The 26,762-nt window shown below is 36.2% G+C and overlaps 2 protein-coding genes across 4 annotated transcripts in view; both read left to right on the top strand.

Moving 5' to 3' along the window:
* The first annotated feature begins 1,023 nt into the window (after nt 1-1,023).
* rxylt1 (ribitol xylosyltransferase 1) lies at nt 1,024-13,669 on the top strand. The gene is made up of 6 exons (XM_034032483.3): nt 1,024-1,225; nt 3,631-3,840; nt 5,148-5,250; nt 8,415-8,729; nt 9,676-9,846; nt 12,342-13,669. The coding sequence occupies exons 1-6, from the start codon at nt 1,102-1,104 to the stop codon at nt 12,751-12,753; spliced, it is 1,335 nt and encodes a 444-aa protein (XP_033888374.3). The 5' UTR covers nt 1,024-1,101; the 3' UTR covers nt 12,754-13,669.
* A 3,218-nt stretch (nt 13,670-16,887) lies between these two features.
* Nucleotides 16,888-26,762, top strand: part of LOC117419774 (SLIT-ROBO Rho GTPase-activating protein 1) — a 96,319-nt gene continuing 86,444 nt past the window's right edge. The window contains exon 1 of one of the 3 annotated variants that reach the window (XR_009307236.1): nt 16,888-17,543. Coding sequence is in view for 2 of the 3 variants with exons in the window: in XM_058985728.1 (XP_058841711.1) it covers nt 17,477-17,543 (67 nt within the window). In the remaining variant the exon portion in view is untranslated. The remainder of the gene's footprint in view (nt 17,544-26,762) is intronic. The other 2 variants (XM_058985728.1, XM_058985729.1) reach the window with 2 other exon arrangements.

Below are 26,762 nucleotides of genomic sequence, written 5' to 3'. Positions count from 1 at the left end.
TGTCATTTAATAAACCTTCTTGAACAGAAATAACAACGATAACAAATTATACTTCAAATTCCTAGTTCATTCATGACTGACTAAGCATTTTTATACCAGTACAGCCTATACTCTCTTTGTAAATGAAACCTCCATTTTTGAAAGATACATCATTATGCTAGTAGAGATTTTAAAGGGTTTTATGTTGTTATTAATTCAGTCTTGAATCTCTTTTGACCTTGTGTCCATTAACTCAAGAAACATAAATTGGAAGTTGCATTTACTAAGCAACAACAGAAGAATGTAATATACTTTGGATACTTTATTGCAACAGTGTGATGTTATTTGTTTTTAAAGGAAATGGTTGTAGCTCAGATGACTAATACAGGTTGTAGCGTAATGTATTTAACTTTTTGTTTAAATTCACATCAGGCCTATATATGAACTACAGTAAATTATCTCTGTGTGGCTGTAACATGAAATGCGTGAAGGTCTTATAGGATCCCCCTTAAAAATATATATTTTAAAATATAAAAATGCACATATTTACATTGCACCTCTTTCTCTCTCTCTCTCTCTCTCTCTCTCTCTCTCTCTCTCTCTCTCTCTCTCTCTCTCTCTCTCTCTCTCTCTCTCTCTCTCTCTCTCTCTCTCTCTCTCTCTCTCTCTCTCTCTCTCTCTCTCTCTCTCTCAAACAGGTAGAGCTGCAGGGTTTTATACTACTGGTGACCATCTCCTGCTTAGCAACAAATTAATCAATTAATTACATCAAAACCACCAGGTTTTGTGGGATGGGCTAAACACATCATACAAAACATTTCTAACCATCTACAAACACCACCAAATAATATCTTAGCTTAGCAAGCTAAGACACAAGTTGTGTGTCTTTTTATGCAAAACCGAAAAATATTAAAACTAAACGTTCCAAAAACACTTGGCAGCACCTTAATTAGTATTGTTCTATTCAAGTTTTATGCTTATTAAACCATTTGTGCTTGCTTTCGCGTCAGGCAATTGTTAGACAACTATAACTGGTCATAGAATGTGCTGCAGCGAGGTCCTTTTACTTATGTACATCTGCAACAACATAAACAGTGGCTGCATGATGGTGGTAAAGAAAGCATGAAATTCAGTTGCAGAAGAGTCTGTTCTTTAATCGTTTTAGCTTATTTCCTCTTTTCTATTTACGCTGCTTATAACGTCTTTTTCAAGACAGCAACGGTTTCTCGAGTCCACAGGGTCACTGGTAAGAAAATAACCACATACTGTACCAATTTTGTCACTAAAATGTAGTTTGATTCTATCCAAGTCGATGTGTGTGTTTTACAACTGATAACGCAATGTACCTCTACAGAACAATGTTAACACCTCTACAGGCTGTCGGGGAATTGTGCCAGCTGTAAGTGTTTCGTAAATTCAAAATAAGGATTGATAAAATGTATTACAACAACTGTAAAATGTACAATGACAATGTACAACCCCCAAATTCTGTTTTTAGAATCACAATAAACAAATTAGAAATAGTCATTTCTATTTTGCTAATATAGTCCGTGATTGACATTTTGTTATGCAAATAAATGTGTAGAATTTGTCGCAATTATTTCACCTTGATCCCTGCTTTCTAGAATCAATGCGATTGAAAGGTGTCCTGACATTGAGTGCTACGCATTCTATACAGTTCTTTACTGCAAACGCTGTGCACTAACCCCCGTTCCAACTGAAGGGTGACATATCCAAAATATGAATGAAATGAAATTACTATATTATGTCAGTAGTAAGAATAATATGAATGTAGTGTATATTAAAATAATGAATATCACTAGCAGTAATATTACGTGTTATGTTATGTTTTGGTTTAGTGTTGAAGGATTAAAAACAACACGTCATAAATCATTGGTTATAGAAAAGTAAGTTAACAAACACTTAATAAAGGTACTGTTTTTATTGAATTGGGGTATACTTTAAAATCAAGATCACTTGTTGAACTGTGCCGCTTGTCCCATGCATACAACCATACTGCTTGCGCCCACCTTTTATCCAGTCCTATTTATTTATTTATTTATTTATTTCAATCTGATGCATACATGCATGGGTTTTCACAGTGCGGGAGCACTAAGTTGTGAACTATATACAGTACACCGTCGCATGGACTGGGGTATAGGCGGGTATGTGAAAAACTTGCGAACATCTACAGAAAAAGCATTTACACATCCATAAATAGGTTAGTGAACAAAAACAACACCCAAACTGCTTTAAACATTTGGACATTTTCTGATTTAAAAGGAAGCAAACGTAAACACGATTAATTAGGCTACAAATACATACATGCCATCAGTCCCTATATGGTCGGGACAGTGCGGATTTCCTAGCAAATGTCCCGTGTACTGATATTTACCCATAGAAAAAATGCATTTATTCTGCACAGTAGTTAGTGAAAACCATACGCTCGTGCTCTTCGTGCGGCTGATCACTAGCTTATACAAAGGTAAGAATGCTTCCTTGTGTCTATTTTTACAGTCACGATAGTTGTGTGGTGTTGAGTTGGGGGATACATCTGTTACATGATAATATATGTGATCTGTGTCACGCTGACCAGTTTCCAAATGTTGGCAAGTATCTAAATACACAGTGTTGCAATGCGGTTGCTATAAGCCATCTCTAAGCAAAGCTTTAAATAAATAAATAAATAAATAAATAAATAAAAAGAAAAGAAACAGTAAATGTACAGTAACCTGCAACTGTTGGCTTCTTTCTTAACTCTAGAAGTCCCTGACTCCCTGGTTCTGCTTTCTTAATATCTCTGTGACGGTACTTTGTGCTCTTTCTTGATATTGCCAACAGCCGATAAGCAGCTAGGTTTGAATATTGCTTCGGCTATTTTAAACAAACGGCCAGTAAGCATTGTGTTAATGAAGCTTGCTTTGTTTAATTCAAATGCATTTAAATGCTACCAACATCACGTTGCCAAAATCTGCAAGCGTGCGCACCATCATATAACACATTGCACAAAAAAAAGCTTTCTCGACTGGTGTATTGAAACGCTTTCTTTCTGTTTCCCTCGCGGAAGCTGCCTTTGCTGCCAATGCCATTACTCTCGTAGCCTACTTTTAATATTTATTTATTTATCTATCTAGCGAGGTGGTTAATTGACTTAAAATAGAACCTCAGTTTTATGTCTCATCCCAAGACCACCAAGCCTCCTGTATGAATTACTGCAACATTTATGTTTTTTACGACAACACACGTACATTTGTGTTTATATGAAAACGTGTTTAGGTATTTTGAATCTGAAATACATTTGCCATATAGTTTGCATTACTGCTATATAAACGTATACTGCAAAACTGACATTTAATATTTGACAGGCATATTTTTAACAACACTCAAACGTTTAGATAATGCTTATTTGAGACATTATTTACATTGTATGGCATACGTATTTTACATGCACGTCATGTTTGAAACAGAAGTAGCCAAAATCTTCAAACACTGTATACAGGTTAAGGGCCTAACATGTGTACTTGGCACTGCATCTGTATCATAAAAAATATATTGTATTTGACAGTTACGCAGACTTGAATAAGATTAATAATGTGTTTTTTAAATATCCTGCTATTTTAAATATATCCTGGTTTTCTGTTTGTTTTGTAGCGAGTACACTTCAGCCTTTAAGGCTAGATCATGGAAAAGACCTGGTTCAGTCAGACGAGAGGGGTGACTGGAATCCATGGGAAGAGGATGAAAAGTTAGACACTATTTCTTTACAACAGAAGCACAAAGTCAGTGTTAAAGTACAAGAACGAATTGCCCAAAATAGACCCAAAGTACACAAAGTACAGATCTGGGGAAAAGCTGCTATTGGTAGGTCTATTACATTTTTTTTCATTCTATCCTTGTTAATTGTGTCTATTTCCTTTTACCAACTTTCTGTGATTTCTTTTGTCCTTTGATTTAAATTACACTTACTCATTGGGGTCTAGTTTATTAATCTAAAACAGTAGTGAATCAAAATACCACACTTTAACTATATATTGATCCTGTTTATTTATTAAGCCACTTATTAACATTACTAAGTATAACAAAAATACAGTGGAAATAAATTAAAAATGATAGGGTGCATTTAAGATTACAGGCAGGTACCTCCCAGCCAATCTGTTACTTGCATTAAGAATCAGGGATTTTTCAATCTGTTGTCAGAATAATGGTCAGGTAAAGACTGCTTTTAAAATGTCATACAGTACGGCTTTACTACTTTAGACATGAGAAGAGAAGATTGTTCTGCATATGTTTGCCTCTTCTGTAACGGCACTTTAACTACATTTTTAGTAATTAATTAATCATTTAGCGGACACTTTTATCCAAAGCCATTTACAGAGACTAGGTGGTGAACTTTGTATCAACAGCTGCAGAGTCCCTTACAATAGGACCTCGGTTTTACGTCTCATCCCAAAGACACAGTGGGTGGTCAAAGTGTTGTGTGGGTAAAAAGAATATCAGGAAACTCAAAATAAATAAATAAAAAATCATCTGTGCACTTTTAAGGCCACTTCCTTTTAGGATTATTGGCATATTGATTGATACGAGTTTATTATAAATACAAATACACAAGCCTTTTCACTCATGATTTTATTTTAAAATATCACTGTTTGGAATGTTGACCCATTTCCTTTGGCTGGTTCCTGGGATTATAGAAATGGATAGAGGGTAATAAAAGTGTAAGGTTTCTTTGGTTGTCATTATAAAGAACAGGGGTATGGTAAAGGATATTAAAAAAATATGACAAACCATGGTACACTATGATAAATGTAGAGTTTTAACACTGTAAAATCACTGTACATGTATAAGGGCTGCAGATGGGTGTCATTATTTTGTTTTTATGTTCAGTTTTTTTTTTTTTACCTATTATCTGACTCAAATTCAGATTTTCTTAATCTTTTCTAAAATTTAATACTTTAACATCTGGTATCGTTTTTTATTTTTGGGGCTCATTTGAAGTACTGAGTTTTTTAAATTAAGAATTTCCTTTGGTTGTAATTTTGTCTAAAATTGTGTCTGGTTGAAATAGTTAGATTTTAAATATTATGGATACAAATGATGTGTTTGATATTCAAAGTGCTGTACATGTTATGCTGTTACTCACTGTCTTTTCTTGCAATGTGTTTTTGTAGGACTTTATCTCTGGGAACATGTTCTAGAAGGACAGCTTGAGCCAGCTGATGCAGCAGCACAATGGAGAGAAGGGGAATTGCGTTCAGGAAAATTACATTTCAGGTATTATTGGCAGCTGTACGCTTCCCATTCTGTTTCACCACTGTACTGTATGCATATTTGCTTAAGAAGAGTTTCATAATTACTACTACACAAAGAGAGCATCAAATTAAATTCAGCTGGACAGGGTGCCAGAAGTTTGTTTAAAATACATTCATTTATTATGTTTTTCAAAGTCGCTCTTTTCTCTGTTCCTCTTTTCTTTGCTTGTTCAACCTCATTTCTAATAAATGTTGTTGAAGATGAACTCCCTCATATAACAGGGTACAATTGAAGCCTGACATTGTTACATTGTGATTGGAACAAATGACTGTTATACTGTGATCTAAATTGAACATAAAAAAGTATGTTGCTTTGACAAATGTGTTGCTACTGCATTAGACTGTAAAGACTAAAAAATAGGTTTGATTTTTACAAATAGAGAAAAAATAAAATATTCCACTCTGATTCTCGATAATCCATTAATTTCTCAAATCATTATTTCAGGTTTTCCACAAAAATGTATTTAGTTTTTTTTTTCTTCATTTTTGGTCTTCCTTACTCACCCACAATGTACCCTTGAGGGCCCATCAACAATGTTTTTTTTTTTCACTGTTTTATGCAACACTAACAGGGTGTTTTTAAAGCACAATGAGGTTCATAAATAATGCTGCAAGCCTTGTACAAGTCATTCTGTAAAACATAAATATACAATACCAAGTGATCACATGACCTCCAGCAGTGTGCTGAGACCGGGCAATCTGGTTTGACAAGTGGGAGTCATTTTAAGTGCCCTCTGGGCCCTTTAGGCTTGTCTGCAGAATCCTTAATTAATGATCCAGAAGCAGCAGAGCCCAGAATCAACTGTGACTCATAACAACGAAAAGCCGGTTTAGTGAAACCTCGTTTTACCACAGAAAATGAGATTAAATGCAGTCTTTGCTTGGCCTGTACAGTGCTGTAAAAAGAATAAAGCTTTCACCAAAAGTAAAACAATAAATAAAAAATAATCTCACCCCAGACAGACACTCCACACAAAGAGATAGACATTCAAGGATAGCAGCCTGTCTGGCTCTTTTGTGTGCTGTCCAACCACGAGTTCTGAAGATGTTTGAAACTGCTGCTCTTTTGAGCAAAATGGAAATTGCAGGCTGATACACTGATAAGGGGCAGCAGTGTGGAGCAGTGGTTAGGGCTCTGGACTCTTGACCGGAGGGTTGTGGGTTCAATCCCCAGTGGGGGACACTGCTGTTGTACCCTTGAGCAAGGTACTTTACCTAGATTGCTCCAGTAAAAACCCAACTGTAAAAATGGGTAATTGTATGTAAAATAATGTGATATCTGTATAATGTGAAATAATGTATAATGTGATATCTTGTAACAATTGTAAGTCGCCCTGGATAAGGGCGTCTGCTAAGAAATAAATAATAATAATAATAGTAACAAAGATTAAATCAAGACTGCAACAGGAAAGTAGTTGATGGTTTGCTTGCAATTTGGTTCTTACATTTATATTGTAATGCAAGCTGATGTTTTACAAAATGTTGTTTAATGCCAACTACTGTATATGGCTTTCTAACAAAGCCATATACAGTAGTTGGCATTAAACAACATTTTGAGCAAAGTACCAGTAAAATCATTGCCCTAATGTGACAAACCTTATTCATCTTGGAAGTCAAAATCATCAAAGTCAAAGTCAAAATCATCATGAATCTAAGCAGATTTCTTTTTTAATATAATGCAGCCTTAATTATGCTAGAGCTGTATGGCTCTGATGCAGGTAGCTACACTGACTGCTGCAGTGTGCATTGGACCCCCTATAGCAGTAGTTAGTTGTAATAAAAAGTTCAGCCCGACATGGTAAGTGATGAGAAATTATTAGATTACCTTTATATAGTATATGTGATTGGTGTACAATTTTTACATACAATGGGTAATTTTCAGTAATGTCTGGAATTCATTAAGTCATTTAGCCTATCATTATGTGTTCTCACTTTGTCCTGCCAATCTGACACTCACAAATCTTATGTGTTCGAAAAGGGTAATAATTATAATAAAAATAATTTTGGTAATGTGGAGAGTGTATCCATTTTATAAGACCTGATTTGAGCTATAATAACAGGAAACCATAGTAATAACGCTTGGGTCTAGCATAGGTAGATGAATAACTGAATGCCAATTTAGTATAATAATTGTGGCTTAAGGCTGTGGAAAGCTGTCCATGTGCTCTTTTTTAAGCTCCAAGAACTATAACTAATTTAAATTGCATTGTTTACCAACATAACTCAGTGCTAAGTACAGATAACCTTAAGTACTGGTACAAGTACATTGTTTTGACCTTGTGAATGTTTAGTGTAGTTAAAAATATATATATATATATATATATATATATATATATATATATATATATATATATATATATATATATATATATAGCCCATCTACCCCATTTTAATTAATGACTGTTTTGAATATATGACATTAGATTTTTCACATAACCCTATACGACTGTTGTTATTTTTTTAAAGAGTGGAATTGGTACTCTAAGAACATTTACAAACACTGTATATTGATATTGTTCGGTTTAAGTTCAAATTTCCATTAACCACTAAAGCTTTATTTAGTGAAAAATGTAACAAAATGCTAGTGTCAAGAGTGTTTTTTTTGTGGGGGGGGGGGGGGGGGGGGCAGCACTTTTAAGTGTATTCTACTTGAAATATAAATATCTGTATTATTATAGCTCTCTTACTCTGAAATGGCATGGTGTAATGTTTTGATTTGATTATCCTATTGAAACAGGACAAGCTTGGCTGGTTAGTTTTTTGTTACAAGATGTTCTTCTCATGCGCACCTCATCAGTTTACAAAGGAGGGGTTAATGTCATCCAGCTGTAAAATAGTATTTAAAAAATTCATAGTTACCTTAACTTTCCAAGCCCACTCTAAATCCTGGTAAGAACACCCCTGCCAACTTTCTCGAGCAGAGAGTGTGCTGAATCTTGTGGATGTTTTGTGATGTGGTCTAACGGACACTGGGCCTCTTCGCTTATAGAAAAGTGTAATAAAGCATGGTTTTACATTGTTTTTATTTTTGTAAACAATTAAACTTGTTTAAAATTGCTGTAAACATTCCTGTTTACAAATGACATTTCCACTGGGTAGTGCTAACACCAACATGTTTTATCTCAGTTTTTACACAGGCCCTGCAGTTGTGCCAGGACACATACCTCTGGATACAGATAGTGTCCTTCTGGTGCTGAATGGAAGAGAGGAACAGAAGATCTCTTATGCCACCCAGTGGTTGCAGCATGTACAAACACTAGTGCAGGCACACCAAGTTCTTCACGTGGCAGTGGTGCTCTTGGGTAATGAGCAGTGCAATAACAACTGGATTGAACCATACCTCAGAAAGCATGGAGGATTTGTTGACTTACTTTTCTTGGTCTATGATAGCCCCTGGGTCAATGAAAAGGATGTGTACCAGTGGCCACTTGGAGTGGCAACGTAAGTTTAAAAACTAAGGTTTATTTCTGTGGCTTCTGAAGTTTAGCTTTTTTTTTTTTTTTCTTTTTTTGATGGAACTGATTTTAAGCGGTACAATTAATTGAAATCGAACAAAACATTTCACATGTACAATGAAAACCTCTTAATGTGATCATGTTTGTGTACCTTCATTTTGATCACATAGTGGCAGGTGTTGTATTAGGTTGAGCAACTAAGAGAATGCAATATTAGATTACAATATGTGGATGATTTTGTTAGGGGTTTTTTTTTCTTTCAGTAGTCGCCAATTATTTATTATTTTCTCCCAATTTAGAATATTATTTAAGCTCAGCTTACCGCTACCACCCCTGTGCTGACTCGGGAACGGCGAAGATGAATACACGCTGTCCTCCGAAGCGTGTGCCGTCAGCCGACCGCTTCTTTTCACCCTGCAAACTCGCCATACAGCCACCTCGGAGCTACAGCATCGGAGGACAATGCAGCTCCGGGCAGCTTACAGGCAAGCCTGCAGGTGCCCGGCCAGACTACAGGGGTCGCTGGTGCTCGGTGAGCTGAGGACACCCTGGCCGACTTAAACCCTCCCCCCACCCGGGCGACGCTCGGCCAATTGTTCTCCGCCCCCTGGGAACTCCCCTCCACAGTCTGCAATGGAAATGCCTGCGACGTCCAGCCTGTAGGGAGCCAAGGGTTTTGTTTTAACCAGTTATTCTATTAGGAGTTGTACTAAAACAGTCGTATCAGACTAAAATGATCAGATGTGTAAATATGGGGTCCCTACAAAAAGGGGCAAGTTACAAAAAGGGGCAAGTTACAAAAAAGAATCTGCTCAAAAAAGTTGTAATATAAAAATGAGTCGTTTAAACAAGAAACAGTTGGGATCATGAGAGTTTAGTTTGTATTATGCTGAATAATGACCAGTTGAGATTGTTTCATCTCCTTGTTACAGGTACAGACGGTTTCCAGTTGTAACCCCCAGAAGTGAGATGCTGAATTCAAAAAGACCGTATCTCTGCAATTTTTTGGGGACTGTCTACAAGAACTCTTCCAGAGTGACTGTAATGGAGGTTTTGAGACGAGAAGGGCTTGACAAGCATTGTATCACTACTGTCAGAGATAAGTATGTTGTCCATTTCTGTTAAAAAAAGCTAAACTGAAAACAAATTGCGTGAAAGAGGATTGTATTTGGATTTTATTATCCAGAGAATCCAATCCAGACTTTCACATCGAACCATTGCCACAAACATTTTTTCCAACTCTCTTTGGGTGTCGGGGAACCTTAGAGATGAATTACTGTATCTATAATTCAATGGATGCACAAAAAAGTGACAATGATATAGATTATTCCGTTCCAAGCTTTGGAGTGTGCACAAAGTATTAGAGGTTAATCCCTCTTCCCTTTCTCAAGTTAACTCAAGGTATCGGTAATTATAAATGTGAACTGCACATTGCCTATTGAAAATTGAATTCAGGTACCCCACAGACGCTATCTAGCAGCTAATAATAAAAAGCAATGCATCTTCAGAAACTGGTTTAGCTACACGTTTCAGTTATTTAAAAATAATCAGACAAGAAACATCCATTGTATAACTTATTTCCTGGGGTTTCTTTGTTTGTGTTTTTTTTGGTTATTTTTGCTTGCACAATCAGCTGCTTAAGTGATCAAAATGATGGTATAAAATCGGTCGTCAAAATATTTACTTTCTCAGTTAAAAGACTTTTCTGAAAGATGCTACAGAAATACAAGTGGGTTACAAAAAAGTTAATAAAAATCTATCTCTATCTATCTATCTATCTAATATATATACAACTACAAGTCCTTCATCGGCTGAATACAAAAAAACAGTGCACTGTTTTTTTGTATTCAGCCGATGAAGGACTTCTAGTCAAACGTCCTGATAATTGATTTGTAATCAATTATTCTACCTTTTTAAGAACCTGAAATATCCTTTTATTTTTTTATTTTTTCTTACACAGCAGTTTTCCTTTTTTTCAAACTTTATATATAATCTCATTTTTATTTTATTTTTCACACTCTTACTCTTTGTAAAAAGACCAGCATTCTCAAAGAAAATAAGGAAGATCAACATCAAAGTGAGAACACGTCTAGATTTACACAGTGTGCATGTTATGAAAAGGAAAGTGATCTGCTTCAACTCCTTTCAAAGTTTGCTGTAGTTTAATGAAGCAAAGTTAAAACACGGTAAAGCACATGTAATTTGCTTCTGAATGTGTTCTGGTTGTTGGACAACATTGTGACTCGACTGCAGAAGTTTTAAAATGGAACCTTACTCTCTTGGGAACATTTAGTGGTATTTTTCCTTTGATTTGATCAATTCTGGACCATCAGACACAACTGTGTCAGTTGATTTATATCACTGTATCAGTTTATTGTCCTAGACTTTGTGCAAAGAGTAGTTTTGTGTATGCTATTATTTAAAAATAATTATTGTACGGTACAACGTCGCATATCCGACCCCCTGTGGACTGGGGTATAGGCGGATATGTGAAAGTCGGATTTGCGAACATCTATAGAAAAAGCATTTAACATCAGAAATAGGTTAGTGAACAAAAACAACACGCAAACTGCTTTAAACATGGGGACATTTTTTGCTTTAAAAGTAAGCAAACATAAACAAGGTTAATTAGGCTACAAATACAGTGTTACAATGCAGTTTGCTGTAAGCCATCTCCACACAAAGCTTTAAAAAAAAAACTGATGGCTTCTTTCTTAACTCTAGAAACTGATGGCTTCTTTCTTAACTCTAGAAGTTCCTGCCTCCCTGGTTCTGCTTTCTTAATATCTCTGTGACGGTACTTTGCGCTCTTTCTTGATATTGCCAACAGCCGATAAGCAGCTCGGTTTGAATATTGCTTCGGCTAGTTTAAACAAATGGCCAGTAAGCATTGCGTTTATGAAGCTTGCTTTGTTTAATTCAAATGCATTTAAAAGCTGCAACACGCTGCAAATATCTGCAAGCATGCGCTCCATCATATAAACACATTGCACAAAAAAAAAGCTTTTTCGACTGGTGTATTGAAACGTCACTGCTACACACAGCTGCCTGACACACGCACACAGCCCGCCTCTCTTAAAGGGGAACGCACCAAAAGGCTGATTGCTATAACGCTTTCTTTCTGTTTCCATCGCGGAAGCTGCATTTGCTGCCAATGCCATTACTCTCGTAGCATACTTTTAATATTTATTTATTTATTTATTTAGCGAGGCGCTTAATTGATCAGGGCGGTTATGTGACGGTCGGATGTGCAACTTTCTACTTGATTTACTTTTTTGTAACCCACTTGCATTTCTGTAGCATCTTTCAGAAAATACTTTTAACTGAGAAAGTAAATGTATTGATGACCAATTGCATACCATCATTTTGATCACCTTAAAACAGTTGATTCAATAAAGTGGGTGTTTTTTTTTTTGAAAGAATAGCTAGCTAGTTCGTTAGTTTCCCATGGTTAATACCCAAGTGATAAAGGCTACAATCAAGTTTGGAAAATATTTTTTTTTGATTAAATGGAAAATCTAGAATTTTAGTGTTGTTGCAAGCTGAAAAACTGGGAAAAACAGAACTTGTATCACCTGAATTTGTTTTCTTTTTCCAGGTGGCTTCCACATGAGACAGGAGACAGTTTAAGAAAGTATCAAGAGGCTTTGCTGCAGAGTGATGTCACCCTGTGTCCTGTTGGAGTAAATACAGAATGCTACAGGATTTATGAAGCCTGCTCGTATGGCTCTGTCCCTGTTGTGGAAGATATCATGACCCCTGGAAATTGTGGCAATTCATATGTAGCCCACAGTGCTCCTTTACAATTACTAAAAGCAATGGGGGCACCATTTATCTTTGTTAAAGACTGGAAAGAACTACCTGCTGTGCTAGAAAAGGAGATAAAAATGACATTGCTAGAAAAACATGAAAGAAGAAAAAAACTGGTGGCGTGGTATAGTCGTTTCAAACTGGATCTAAAGGAACAATTAACAGATGCCATAGAACATACTTTCTTTAAAAGTGGTTGATATATCTGGAATTAAAAAGCTACCTTTTACAGTAATAACTGGAGTATTTGCATTGCAGTCAGATATTTTTCTTCGTGAAACACTATTACAAACGCTACTGAAAAGTGAGTCGTTTTTTTCGCGGTGCTAATTCTGTTTTGCGCCATTCTGCCCTGTTGGGTTAGGTTCTGTAGTTACTAGTACATGTAACAAAGAACTCTAAATGAACTGAAAAAATGTGCGAATTAATAGAAACTGCTGCAGTTACATTCTCATTCTCTCTCTCTCTCTCTCTCTCTCTCTCTCTCTCTCTCTCTCTCTCTTTCTCTTTCTCTCTCTCTCTCTCTCTCTCTCTCTCTCTCATTCATATATATATATATATATATATATATATATATATATATATAAAATAATGTATGTATATATATGTTATATTTTGTTTCAGAGTTTTGAAAGTCTTTAAAAGCAGGATAAATGCCAAAATATCCTTAAATGAAATAGTGAAATGTAGAGTATCCTAAACAAAAAATGATTTGCAGTGTTATTCTGTGGATATTACAATGTATCAGATGCCTCAAGCAAAAAAAGTCTATCTTGGCTTGAAGCTTAAGAAGCTAATTGCATTCACCCAGCAGTACAAATAAACACACAAACACGTGTAATGTAGAAAACATCAAAACTGTGGGAGCAACACTCGGGAGAAACAACACAGAAGAGGTTTCTTCTATTATTGTATAGACAGCTTTTATACTGTAGGCTGTTTGTTTTTATGGGGTCTAACTGATAAACAGTACTTTGCATTAAAATGGTGTGTTCTAAATACTCATTGTGTATTTAATGTTTTTGTTGTTTGTGTTCTCAAGATTATACAATATTGTTCTCATGCTATTAAAACCTTGTGTTAACATTAAAAATCATTAGACTTGGCTGAAATAAACTGACTTCTATTTGTCTTTATCCTGCAGGTTATTAAAAAGAAATTCAGTATTTAAACCTCAGATCAGAATAATCTAAACAAATGAAATGCCAAAAAATGAGGGTTACATAAACAACTGTTTTAAAAGTTACAAATTAAAAGTGAATCAAGTGTGTGTGTGTGTGTGTATATATATATATATATATAATTATAATTTTTTTTTTCCATTTTAATATCGGTCGGATTTATATTTCATAATGAGGGTTTACTTTAATGTTAGTTTTGGCGGTCCTTCATATATATGCCTGGGTTCTTTTATTATTATTTATCATCCTTGTAGCAGAGTTTTTATGAATTTGCAAATCAGCTGCCACCTCAATAAAGTTCCATTACAGTTGGTGTCCAGTGAACAAAACCGTTTCAGTGCCACATATTTTTAACCTGTGGCCATATTAAAGATACAGACCACTCACTTACAGTGTCGTACACTGCTGTGTGCTATGATTCTCTTAATAAAGTTCCGTTACAGAAGGTGTCCAGTAGAAAAGAAGCATGTGTTAACCTCTGAACATAGCAATGATTCACATCATTTTCACAGATCTATTTCACTTCAAATAATCGTATAATACACTCGAATGTCCTATAGTTAATTAGAATTAGTTGTGAAAGGTGCTATAGAATTAGCAATAAAGACTGAATTTGTTCATCCGTACACACAGTGGGGTGTATTCTACTCGTCATTTAGATTGTTCATTTAAAAAAGGTGCCCTTCATGCAAAAAAGAAAATTAGTATTTTAGCATAGCAGCGGAAGTTTTAATAACATGCAGTTGTTACAATCCTATTAATTCAGGTAGGCTTGCCTTTGCAAATAAAAGGTGCCACAGTTAAGAACCTAGACTAGTATAAGCGTACAGTAGCATCCGTGGGTTTTATTTACCACTGTTCGACTTTTCTCCATGAGTTTTTAGGAAAGTTTTTTGTATATTATTATTTTATTATTTTCTTTTTTCTTTTCACAAGATATTTCTTAAAGTAAACTTTAAGAAGTGTAAATCGCACATTGAAACAAAAATGGATTACATACCATTTTTAAACTACTCAGAGCAGGATATAGGTGAACAGTAACAATTATATTATTGTTATAAAAAAAAAAGCTTTTTTCAAGGAAATATATTTTAAATTATGTTTCTATTTGAGGTTAGGAAGCAGTTCATTTTCCATACCCATTAAACTGTTTTTAGGTCTGCTTGGAAATGTGCCCAAAAGTGTTATGGCTTTATGCTGTTCAAAATACTGACTCAAATAATTGATAATAAAGTGTAATACACTTTTTATGACCAATATGTCAGCTAAATTGAGATCGCAAGGCCATCAGCGGAGCCCTCGTGGAGCACTATAGTATACAATCTCTCAATGGAACTGCTGGAGTTCTTGTTTTAGCTCAGCAGAGGGAGCTCTAACACTACTGGATGAATAGTGTGGAACATCGTTTCTGTTTCAATCATTATTGAAGAATCAAGTTAAAACTTGAGTGTGTGAACAATAAGAAAGTATCCTGGGGGGGGGGGGGGGGGCAATCAATGGGGATTGTTATATCAGCTAGAATTATTTGTAAAAATAAGTAGGCCTAGTTGTTTTTCAGTAACTCGAAACGTTAGGTAGTTTCAAGTCACAGGTCAAAGCGAAGGGTGCCATTAGCTTCTGCTGGAGGAGCTTCCACAACACTGCAAATATGAAGTTCCCAGCTTAAATATTTGATGAAACAGCAGGTGCAGTAGTAAGAGGAGACTTAAAAGTGGCTACAGGAGCTACTCACCTTGTGTCTCCTATAAATCTCCAAGATAAGGAATGCTGAAAAGCAGGATGAATGCCAATTTCACATTTTCCAACCTTAACTGGATAATGTGTGTGTGTGTGTGTGTGTGTATATATATATATATATATATATATATATATATATATATATATATATATTACACAACAAACCAAAATGTGGCTATTATGAAATCATGTACTAGTACAAATCACATGGGCCTCTTTTCTAAAACATGTTCTTGCAAAATTATCAAAGACGTATAACAGTACTGTATAGGATCTTTTTCTTAACTGAAATATACTCCTCTGGTTGACTCAGCACTTTTTTCCCATGAGTAAGAGCACGTTGTTTCTTCCGAAAATTCAACGAAAACAATGTCGTAGTGATGCACACCTAGAAATATGTGCATAATACCATGTGTGAGGAAGCCTGGTATTGTTCTCATGACGCCAAGATGAAAATAACCACTAGATGTGAGCAACGGCATTTAACTGGTGTATTTAACGCCTCATTTTAAATTACCAAGATTAATAATTTAAATCTAATTAAAACACCATTTGGAATGCCACATTCATTTTGAATCCATGGTTGACTTCCATATAACTGAGAACATTGTTTTTGTTACCTCATAGTATTGCAAGAAACACAAAAGAAGAATACAATTATATAAATTTGAATATTGTAGTTTATTGGTAGGTAGGTATGTATGTATGTATGTATGATACATGTAAATATGCATGTATTTATGAATGTATGTATTTATGTATGCATATGTAATACACTACCACTAGGTGGCAGGCTATACCGTTATGTCTCATGCGACCTGGCTGTATGCTTTTTAATTCATATTTGATATTTCCAACAAGAGAAATTAACCTAATACAGACACATATTTGTAATTATGGAAACTAGAAACCCCAGCCACAAAAATATGGCATCTCACTATAACTGGTTCTGTCACGGCCACAACACGAACAAGTTTAAAATAGCCGTCCTTCCAAAACGCACGCTCTGCTTCGATGGACCATGCCTGCTTCGCGTACTAACACCGAAACCTGTAAAACATGTGCTTGCTACTTCCAAATGTCAACATCATCCGTGTGCCCCCCAGTAGTGAACAACAGAGCAAGATACCTGTGCAGTAGCACCCTTGAACAGGCACAACAATAGGTACACGTTACCCACTCTGCTTGCTCTCCCATCGCTCTTTGCGTTAAACAGGGTATAGCTGTTTGTGTTTGGTATTCTTTTGTGGGACACCCCCTGGCTAACGTGAAACACACCCACACACCTAGGGATTTCACCATTGCATTGGTAACCATTCATGACTGACTGTCTTGCAAAGAGCTTCTTCCTTCCCACTGGTTGGAATTGTTGTCAATCGTCCTTATTTCCGCTCTATGTGATTCAGAGAACCCACCCATTTGTAGGACCCTCCAGCTCCAGTCAGCTGTGGTCTGTATCGCCGAAACACCGCGACTGGAAGTGGGGTCACTGTACAAATAGTACATAGAGGAGCTATATACTAAAGTACATTTCTTGGCGTTTTGCGAATGGTCAACGAGTTGTATAGTTCAATCAGAGTGAACGCGGCTTTTGTCATATTTGTCCTAATCCTTTTGAAGAAGGTCAAAACAATAATTTGAAAAACAAAAGGTCCGATGCTGTTGCTCCGTGGTTCTCTCATTTCTCAGGCATTGACTTAGTGCTGTTGCGGGGTCTGTTGAAAACTGGGGTTTCAATTCCGTGGCGCTTACTTATTCCGACCCCAGTTCTACATTGTTTCAGAAAAAAACGATGTGCTGAAATGACATGTTTTTCTTTATAGCATAAAGTTTCCAACGATCAGAATAATTTCTTAAAGGTGATACACTGTATATTTTGTTTGATTGGTCGTACCCAAGCCAATCCTCGTGTAGGATGCACCGAGCTGTATACTGAACCGAAAATTGTCTTTGTTCAACACTGCGAAGTTTCTAACTCAAACAAAGATTAAAAAAGGATTGCAAAATGTCAACTCCGAGCAGGTTCAAAAAGGATAAAGAAATAATTGCTGAATACGAAAGTCAAGTTAAAGGTAAGATTGCAAGTTTAATTTTTATCTGGTCGCCTATACCATTTGAAAGGAATGAAGTAGGATGATTATGTTATTTGCTTCGGTCTAAGAAATATTGTACCTGCCTAGACATGAACCGGAGACTTGAGTTAACAACATACAATGCGATTGCTGATTCAAACCGCTGATCAAATGTACATTTTGATAATAATAATAATAATAATAATAATAATAATAATAATAATAATAATAATAATAATAATAATAAAAAACATGTTATGTATAATTGATTAGGAAAACCATTTGAATTTCTGGCGACAGCGTGAATTCGTTTACTGTCTGTTTTGGAATTAAAGCGACACAGAGATTCATACAGATACTGTAGTTACAATTGTGTGCCACGTATTTTTATCTTCATAAAGTTGGCTTGCATACTGTACTTTCCGAAATAAATGAGGATGTAGCATCTGGAGTGAAGTCTGTTTCTTTGGCTTCATGAATGGTATTTAGTTAAGTCTTATTTCCGTCGATGGGAATCAAATGTAAGTTGAATCATGTATTAATTATACTGTTTGTTAGTTTGTCTGTGTTAGTGTGATTCGACAAATGTAATTGTATTTTATTTCATGTACATTATCGGTCTACAACCACGCGTTTAACTTTTTGTATAATCAATAAGCTTATATTAATACATTAATGGTTTTAGTTGTTTAAAATTTAGAAATTATTCTTACTATTTACAGAATAACAACAATAAACCCTTCAGACATTTAATCGCCCATTGAATGCACATTTAAAGGTTTTTTTTAATTTATATACGCTTTTTTTCTTCTTTTAAGACGCGCTCATATGTATGGATAGGCATGGTTGTGGGGTGTCAGATTGTACCCACCGGGGAACTCTTTTAAAATGTACAAAAACGAACGTGACTCATTAAAAAAAAAACAATACGATCAGCCAGTACTGCTCGCTGGATATCGATAGAGTGACCAAATGTGCTGTTTCACCGACAGTTTTTTTTTTTTTTTTTAATATAGGTTAAAGTCAATGTAAGTGCTAGTCTAAAAGGATGTTGTCCTGGTTTAGGGTTAAAGGAAAGCTGGTGGATTATGACCAGACACCGATGTCTGTCCATGTACGGTTTAAGGTAAACCTACAGACAGACTAGTCTGACATAAACTGCTAAACCAACTTAGTGTCATATTTTCTAATGGTGATATGCATCAGGTGATCATCGTTTAACGTTCAGCGCATACCAGGATTGTGCGCTCATTGTGCTTTGAATGCTGTCAGTGATCATGGTCTGGAAAACCGTTACACTGACACAATCTACACACCGGGAACAAATCTAGAATAATACTAAAAAGTATATATTTTTTTAATTCAAAATAAATTGTAAATGGATGTATGGATTTATTCTAAAAAACCTAACCTACAACTGACTTTCAAGAAATGAGTGATTCAACAAATCACAAAGACTGCAAAAATAATGCATTATAGATGTCTTTTTTTTCTTATTCCAAAACAATATAGCATTAATTATATTGCTTTGTTTTATACTTATGATATGGTCTTCCTACCGGTTTTACATTAGGTCACATGCTCCATCAAAGCAATTAGGTTGATTTTTGCTGTCTCATCTTTCTAACTGAGGCTGACACATTCCTGGTTCAGCCTTTTCTGATATCTTGTAACGCAGATGAGAATGAATGGGACAGATTTAAAATCTTTCAACTGCAGAAGGTTGAGCTCCTCTGTTTATTGATTGTTCTCCTGTATGACCCAGTAAATATCACTGATAGTATCGGTTAATATCACCAGTACAATTTACAGAAATGGGATAGGAATTACCACAACACCAGAAGGAAAACTCCAACAAATGTTTACCATATGGTAAAATAATAGCCTAGATCAACAGGATTCCCAGAAGAACTATTAAACACATTCTAGTACAGTAGAACATAGAACTGTTTGCAAACACTTTCTTGGGGTGAAGGGAAGTGCTTTCATTTATTGTAGGTCTTTACGCTTGGCAGTTGTCCGCTTGCTTTCGGACTCTCAAACAAACGGAACAGATTTTTAAGTGAGCTACAGAAAGAGCCAGTTGCTGCGCTGTAGTAACCATGGGGATCTGGCTGCTGCCCAATGAGATTCACCTTAGTTAGCAGCCTGAGATGTCTTCAAGTCGTCTCTCTCACTGTGGTACAGTTACAACCCCCACCCCCCAACAAGAGAGCGTGATGCTTTGCATTCCTCACAAATGAATGGACTGTTAATTGGAGATCAGCAACTCTGTCGATAGGAATGCATGAACAACACTCCCTGTGATGACTGAGAATAGTTTTGCAATGACTTTATAATGCACAGTCATTTGTGAGTCATGAGCAGAGATATAATAAGAACACAGCAATATAGGTTATTAACCTTCACTTGTCTTGCCAAAAAAGGAAAGCAGTGCATGTTTACTTTGTGTCATCAGTTAAACTGCATGCCCTAATGTACTGTACTGCTTAAAGCACGTTTTCTTGCCTGAAGCCGTCCTCAAAAGAAGAAGTGTCATTCCTGGTGGGTCATTCCAGCTCACTGGACCAAATTCTGGAGAGATGTTTCCTCCATCAGTGGTTGATGATACATAACCGCATGTGACTCAGAAAATCGTGCCAGGGCAGGTGTCATGTAAATGCAAAGAGCTGTCTGACGGTGGGGAAAATGCCCATTTTGAAGACCTTTGTCTTCATCGTTCCCATGTGTGGGATAACCCAGACAAAAGCTTCATTATTTTAAAGCTTTACAACATAATAATTAGTGGATATGATCGAATTACTATTGGTCCACTTGTGCTGGAATGACCCTGGGTACAAGCTATTTTGTATTTTCTGATTTGACAGCTATTTTATGTCTTTACTGGATTTTTTGATAGTCACACTTTATGATGTGACGATCTCTGTTACTGGAGTAGGATGAACAGGACATCCTGTATAAATGATTTGTTTTTACTATACTGCAAAGAACAAACAGACGCTCTTCTATTTGTTTTAGGGGCATCGCACTGGTTGGCCTTTATGATGTGCAGAACCAGATCTTTTAAATCAGTGTTCATTTGCCACTTAGGTGGAGTGTCCCATAAATATTTAAGTATATGTTTCACATTTATTCTGATGATCAGATATTAATATTAGCTCTGATGGAGCTGTTGGTAGAAAATTAAAAAAAAAAAAAAAAAAAAAAAGTAATGCCTTTTTTTGTATAACGGAGCTTAAAGATATTGCCTATAACCACATCCTCCTGCATGTAGTAGCATCTTATTTTGCTTACAGGGACAAGCCACTTACAAGGTGGAGAGGAAGCTTGTACTCCTGCAGCTAAAACGTCCTTTGGGAAATGTAAACAGTCAACCACCAACAAATATAAAGTTCACAGAAAGCTACGCTATGGATAAATGTAGTAAACAGACACCAAGGAAATCTTAGCGTAAAATATAATGGGTTTGTAGGACATTGTAGCGTGACTGATTTTTTTTTTTTTTTTTTTTTTTTTGCAGACTGTTGTTTATTAAGTTATAATTGTCCTTTGTTCAAGGGGTTTGTGGACAGTGATGCCGTGTTTGATCTATGCATCAGCTGCAGAGTCACTTAAAACAACATCTCACCCGAAAGACGGAACACAAGGAGGTTAAGTGATTTGCTTAGGGTCACACAGTGAGTCAGTGAGTGAACCGGGATTTGAACCAGGGACTTCCTGGTTATCAGCCCTTTTCTTTAACCACTGGACCACACAGCCTACTTAAATAATACTGCCTGTAATAAATAAATATTTATCACCCTCTTAATCGTAAAACATTCACAAACTACTGCTGCTGAGTTAGGATTATTGTTCCAGTGAGCTGTAAGGCAACTCTGAACACCCAGTTGATAAATTGATTAAGAAAATAACTCCGAGCTTAATATCTTGGCAGGTTGTGTGACCCAGTGGTACTTTATTGGAGCCAGGAGTTTCTGGATTGAATCCCAGCTCTTCTGATCATTTTAAAGAGTGTCACAAGAGTGATTTTTCCTGTTTACGTTTCAGGCCAAATGAATGCAGGATTTAGTGCTCCGGAAATGTGTTGTATCTCAGTTGGAATTTACTGGATGATAGAAGCACTTTTAAAGCATTGTAAAATTCCAGTGTGGATCTCTGTAAAAAGGACAACAATGCCATCTTGTAATGTTTATCACATCTTCTATTGCTAAACAACACTGAAGACTAAAGTTGTTCAGAAATGGTCAAAATTAACAAGCCTACTTTAGAAAAATAAGAATGTGGCAATAGACATGTTCATTTCTGCATAATTCACATTTTATAAACCCTTGTCTTTTAATAACTAAATTGAGCTTTAATACAACACGAAACTTACAGCATTGTTTTCTGAAAGGATTTTTTAAATGCTTTGAATAACTTCAAGGTTTTCTTCTTCTTTTTTTTTTTAGCTCCATTTCCAGTCAGCTATGTGAATAGTGCACTTCACAATACAAGTTCTTGTTACACTTTTGTTGCATTATTTAATGCTTGCATGCACTTAGCACAACATTTTATCATGTGGGGGGATAAGCTACAGTATTCAAATGTTTTATTTATAGTTTTACATATGGAAGAACATGTTGAGAGGATAGAAGGAAAGACAAATATACTAAAATACAATACTGAAGCTTTTCTGCTATAAAATCAAGACCCTACCCATTCCTTGCTAAGTATCTTGGTATCCCTGAATAGATGCATTTCCTCTCTTAAATACAATACAGGCTAAATTATTTACAGCGAGACATCCAAAAGGTGTAGCGCAACCCCAACAGTTTTTGATTTACCAATTGTAAAAATGATTCATTTCTTAATTTTACCACAAAAAACTGAACCAAGACAAGGTATCACATTGAAGAGGGGCGATTTTATATACTGGCAACAAATGCAACTCAAACCAGCAGGGGTAGTTGAATATGTAGAAATATTAGAATATTGTAAATATAGTGTTACAACCCGGTACTTATAACGTGGCCAATCCTGCTCAGGAAACTAATCTGAAATAGGGTGTAGATTTAATCTGAGCCAACTCATTAAACTATGCCTTTGATCTGTGGCTTATTGTCTCATGTAAATAAATGCCCTGTGACCCATCTTCACCAGTCTCTCATAAGACTTTGTGCTTGGGTTGACTGGTCCTGAGACTTGTAGCTCAAATGTATCAATGTATTAGGGCAAGGATGTGTATAATGTGCAAGACAATCCATGAAAGCTAAGAGAAAGGGGTGCGCTTTATCAGTGAGTAACACTGTCTCAGCTGCTTTCAGCCCCCAGGATTGCAGCTGGGAGTTTGACTAGGCTTTATTTCAGAATCGCTTTGACAAGGACTGCTAATGAAACTTACAATAGCTGTTTTGTTGCTGCGCACTGCCAGTGTACCTTTTTCAAGCAGCTGACTGTGAACACAGGTTTCAGTGCATTTTGACATTTTCTCCATTTTGGCAACATGTTCATACTAAACTGTAGCCATTTTACTAGTACAAGAAGTGATATTGGGGTAAGGCCCCTAAGTCTGCTGTGGTAACAAAGATAAAGACAACGGGCAAAGTGCTATAAGCCTATGATGACATTTCTTGTACAAGCTTGAAGACATTTGCTTTTGTTCAATCACTTTTTTTCAACTTAGAAAAATATATATAATTATTGACTTTAATCCTGGTGCTTGTGTTGCCACTTTTGTGCTGTTGCATCACACAATATGTACAACACTACATTGTTAAAAAATAAAAGTTAAATCAATACAGAATTACAACTATTTGAAGCAAAACAAATGTAATATTACAAAACAGACAATTACAGCTGTGCAGTTCAAAATTTAGTTTATATGTATGGATATGCAAGTAAATATTTACAGTACCATATGGTAGATTTCTTATACAATACCAAGTGATCACATGACCTCCAGCAGTGTGCTGAGACCGGGCAATCTGGTTTGACAAGTGGGAGTCATTTTAAGTGCCCTCTGGGCCCTTTAGGCTTGTCTGCAAAATCCTTAAGTAATGATCCAGAAGCAGGAGAGCCCAGAATCAACTGTGACTGATAACAACGAAAAGCCGGTTTAGTGAAACCTCGTTTTACCACAGAAAATGAGATTAAATGCAGTCTTTGCTTGGCCTGTACAGTGCTGTAAAAAGAATAAAGCTTTCACCAAAAGTAAAACAATAAATGAAAAATAATCTCACCCCAGACAGACACTCCACACAAAGAGATAGACATTCAAGGATAGCCGCCTGTCTGGCTCTTTTGTGTGCTGTCCAACCACGAGTTCTGAAGATGTTTGAAACTGCTGCTCTTTTGAGCAAAATGGAAATTGCAGGCTGATACACTGATAAGGGGCAGCAGTGTGGAGTAGTGGTTAGGGCTCTGGACTCTTGACTGGAGGGTTGTGGGTTCAATCCCAGGTGGGGGACACTGCTGCTGTACCCTTGAGCAAGGTACTTTACCTATATTGCTCTAGTAAAAATCCAACTGTATAAATGGGTAATTGTATGAAAAAATAATGTGATATCTTGTAACAATTGTAAGTCACCCTGGATAAGGGTGTCTGCTAAGAAATAAATAATAATAAAGCTATTCACATGTTTGTCTGCTTGAATACTGGGCAAATACATTTATTGTTTTTCTATGACTTAATATACTGTTGGTTGTTGAAAGCCTTCCTTTTGGTTAACAGTTAAGAACGGAGGGGCAACAAAAGTACTGCTCTTTTTAAATTAATTTGAATGTTTATTAACAAGCCTGAGGCAAAGTTGTCAAATAAAGGCTAGTCATGAGGACCTATTTTTCACAATGAAAGTCACCTCAAGAGTACCTCATCACTTTAGGACCTGTCTCTCTAAAATGTAATCTGTGTTGATTCACTGAGAAAATAGTATTTCACTCAGCTTTTCTGTTGTCAAAGGTATCCTTCAATGCCCCAGTGTTGAAAAGAGAATAAAACAAACCTGATAAGAAATCATTTGGAGATTAAAATTATGTAATAAAAAAAAAAAACCTGTACTAAACAAGCATACAGCCTTTACAGCATTTCAGGTTTCAAATCATTGTGAGAGGTAGTGTTACGGGAATTTTACAAGTCAACAATGTACAGTCTGCAAACAAATATACACACATACACTGTCTGGTGATGCCATCATTGTCCTCTGCTGTGTGTCAAAAAAACAAAAATCCTGAAAATGCACTATCACTGAAAATTCCTGTCTGGGGCGTAGACATCTGATTGCTGTGGTTTATCCCTGAGGTATCGTAACATGCTAATAGCTTTATGAGGAGCCCTCATTACATAATGATTATGTGATGTGTGCAATTTCATGGTGGTTGCATGGGATGCAGGGCTTGAAATAGTGAGATGTCTGGAAGTGCAAAGCAATCATAAACTAAGCAGTTTGACTGGATTTATTGCAGTGGAGCAGAGCGGCAAGACTCCAACTGCCTCTTATTCAGCACTGTTGCGCCACAGCAAGAAGAAAAGCACCGTGTCTTAATAATGGCCATTATCCACCTTATTAATACACACGTTTTGTATTTAGAATCTGTTTATGGTTTTGGTTGCCATCATTTTCACTAACTACACAAACTTCACAAAACTAATATTCTGATTTCCCTGGCATTGCAACTTCATTTTAATTGGGACCATGTAGTATTTGTCGTCATTAACTGTAGGTACCTGCTGTTGCTACTGAAGCTGGTAGCCCACATCTGCTGCATGAATTAGGCTACAATATTCACAATGGTTACAGCTGTGATTATGAGAACGTTTGACGGGATGGAAATATCCAAAGCCAACAGACTGGTTCCTTTAGGAAAAATAATATGAAACAGTTTCAAAGACATGAAACATGAACTCATGGCAAAGCAGTGCAAGGTGGGGCCAGGAATAATATAAAGGTATCCTTGAGAGGTGTCCATCAGTAACAAAATTTGGCCACAAAGGGCTATATGCACAACGTCTCATAAAAATATAATGCAGTTTCATTGAAACCAAGCAAGTGGCTACCAAGATGTACCCTGCAATAACTTGTAATGATCCCCTCAAGAACTCACTAGCCATGTCACTGGAGATCTCCTGCAGGAGATAACAAAGAATTAAATAATAATAGAAGTGGAAATGTTTTTCTGCCCACAGTGGAGAATTTGCTGTGCGCAGCAATTTAAAATTCCGGTTGGACTTGGATGTTCATATGTGAAAGCTAATTTTATGTTTTCGTTTTGTGGTCTGCAGTCATGTTGTCATATTGGAGGTGGATTTGGTGTAGGTCTGTTGATTAGCAGGGTCGCTGGTAAATTGTGCAAACTGTCATGCATGCGTCATTAAGTTTTCCTGTCCTGGCTGTTTCCTATTGTTATGGAGATTGGAGGGGTCCATTGAAACTGAAGGGCACAACAATTTGCAGTGTTGTTTTTAAAACCTGCTATGAAATTAATAAATGCAAGTCTCCTGCCACTTTTAAAATGTTTCTATGAAAATCTACAAGAGCTGGATTTGACATGTTCCCCCCTAGATTTCAAGTACATTTCATTTCAATATTTATGCATTCCCTTAACATATATGAATAGGCTTTGTTATCGTGCTGGGTTCTTTAATTTCTCAGTTTTGAAAACTGCAAGGAATTGGTAAATAATGACAATTCTTTGGGCATTTGTAAGGATATTGGTGCCATAATTGGTGTAATTCTAGGGCTAATATCATAAAGTCCCTTTATTTAAGAAGATTGAAGAATAAGTAGATGTGTGGTGTTTGAAAGGAATTATTCAATGTATTTAATTATATAGTGCCCATTTTTAAAGAAGTCTGTTTCTAAACAGTGTGACGTGAAGACTTCCAATGAGGTTGAGGAGCTGTGCAGGTTTTAGTCTTAAAGAATGATGAAACCTGGCAGTTGTTCTCCTTTATGAAAAGTAAATGAAACTGACAGGATTAGAAAGTCAGACTGCAACCATTCTCCAGCCCCAGTCACTAAATAGCCATGTATTTCTGCAGTTTAATTTATTAACCTTACAAACCAATGGCTTGCATTACAGGCATTTTTGTATTGATATAGATTTTTCTTCTCAAAATTGACTTTGGGCTTCCTGACAAACTCTAAATGTCAGATTCCATTGCTGCTTACTTCATCATCCATTTAGGAAGAAGGAGGATGAAAAGGAGAGTCCCTTCCTTTCTCCCAGCATCACAAATCTGAC

Source organism: Acipenser ruthenus, chromosome 14 (genome assembly GCF_902713425.1).
Source record: "Acipenser ruthenus chromosome 14, fAciRut3.2 maternal haplotype, whole genome shotgun sequence".
In the NCBI taxonomy this organism is placed as follows: Eukaryota; Metazoa; Chordata; class Actinopteri; order Acipenseriformes; family Acipenseridae; genus Acipenser; species Acipenser ruthenus.
Note: the sequence above shows the minus strand (reverse complement) of the source record. Positions and strands in the feature narration are given on the sequence as shown.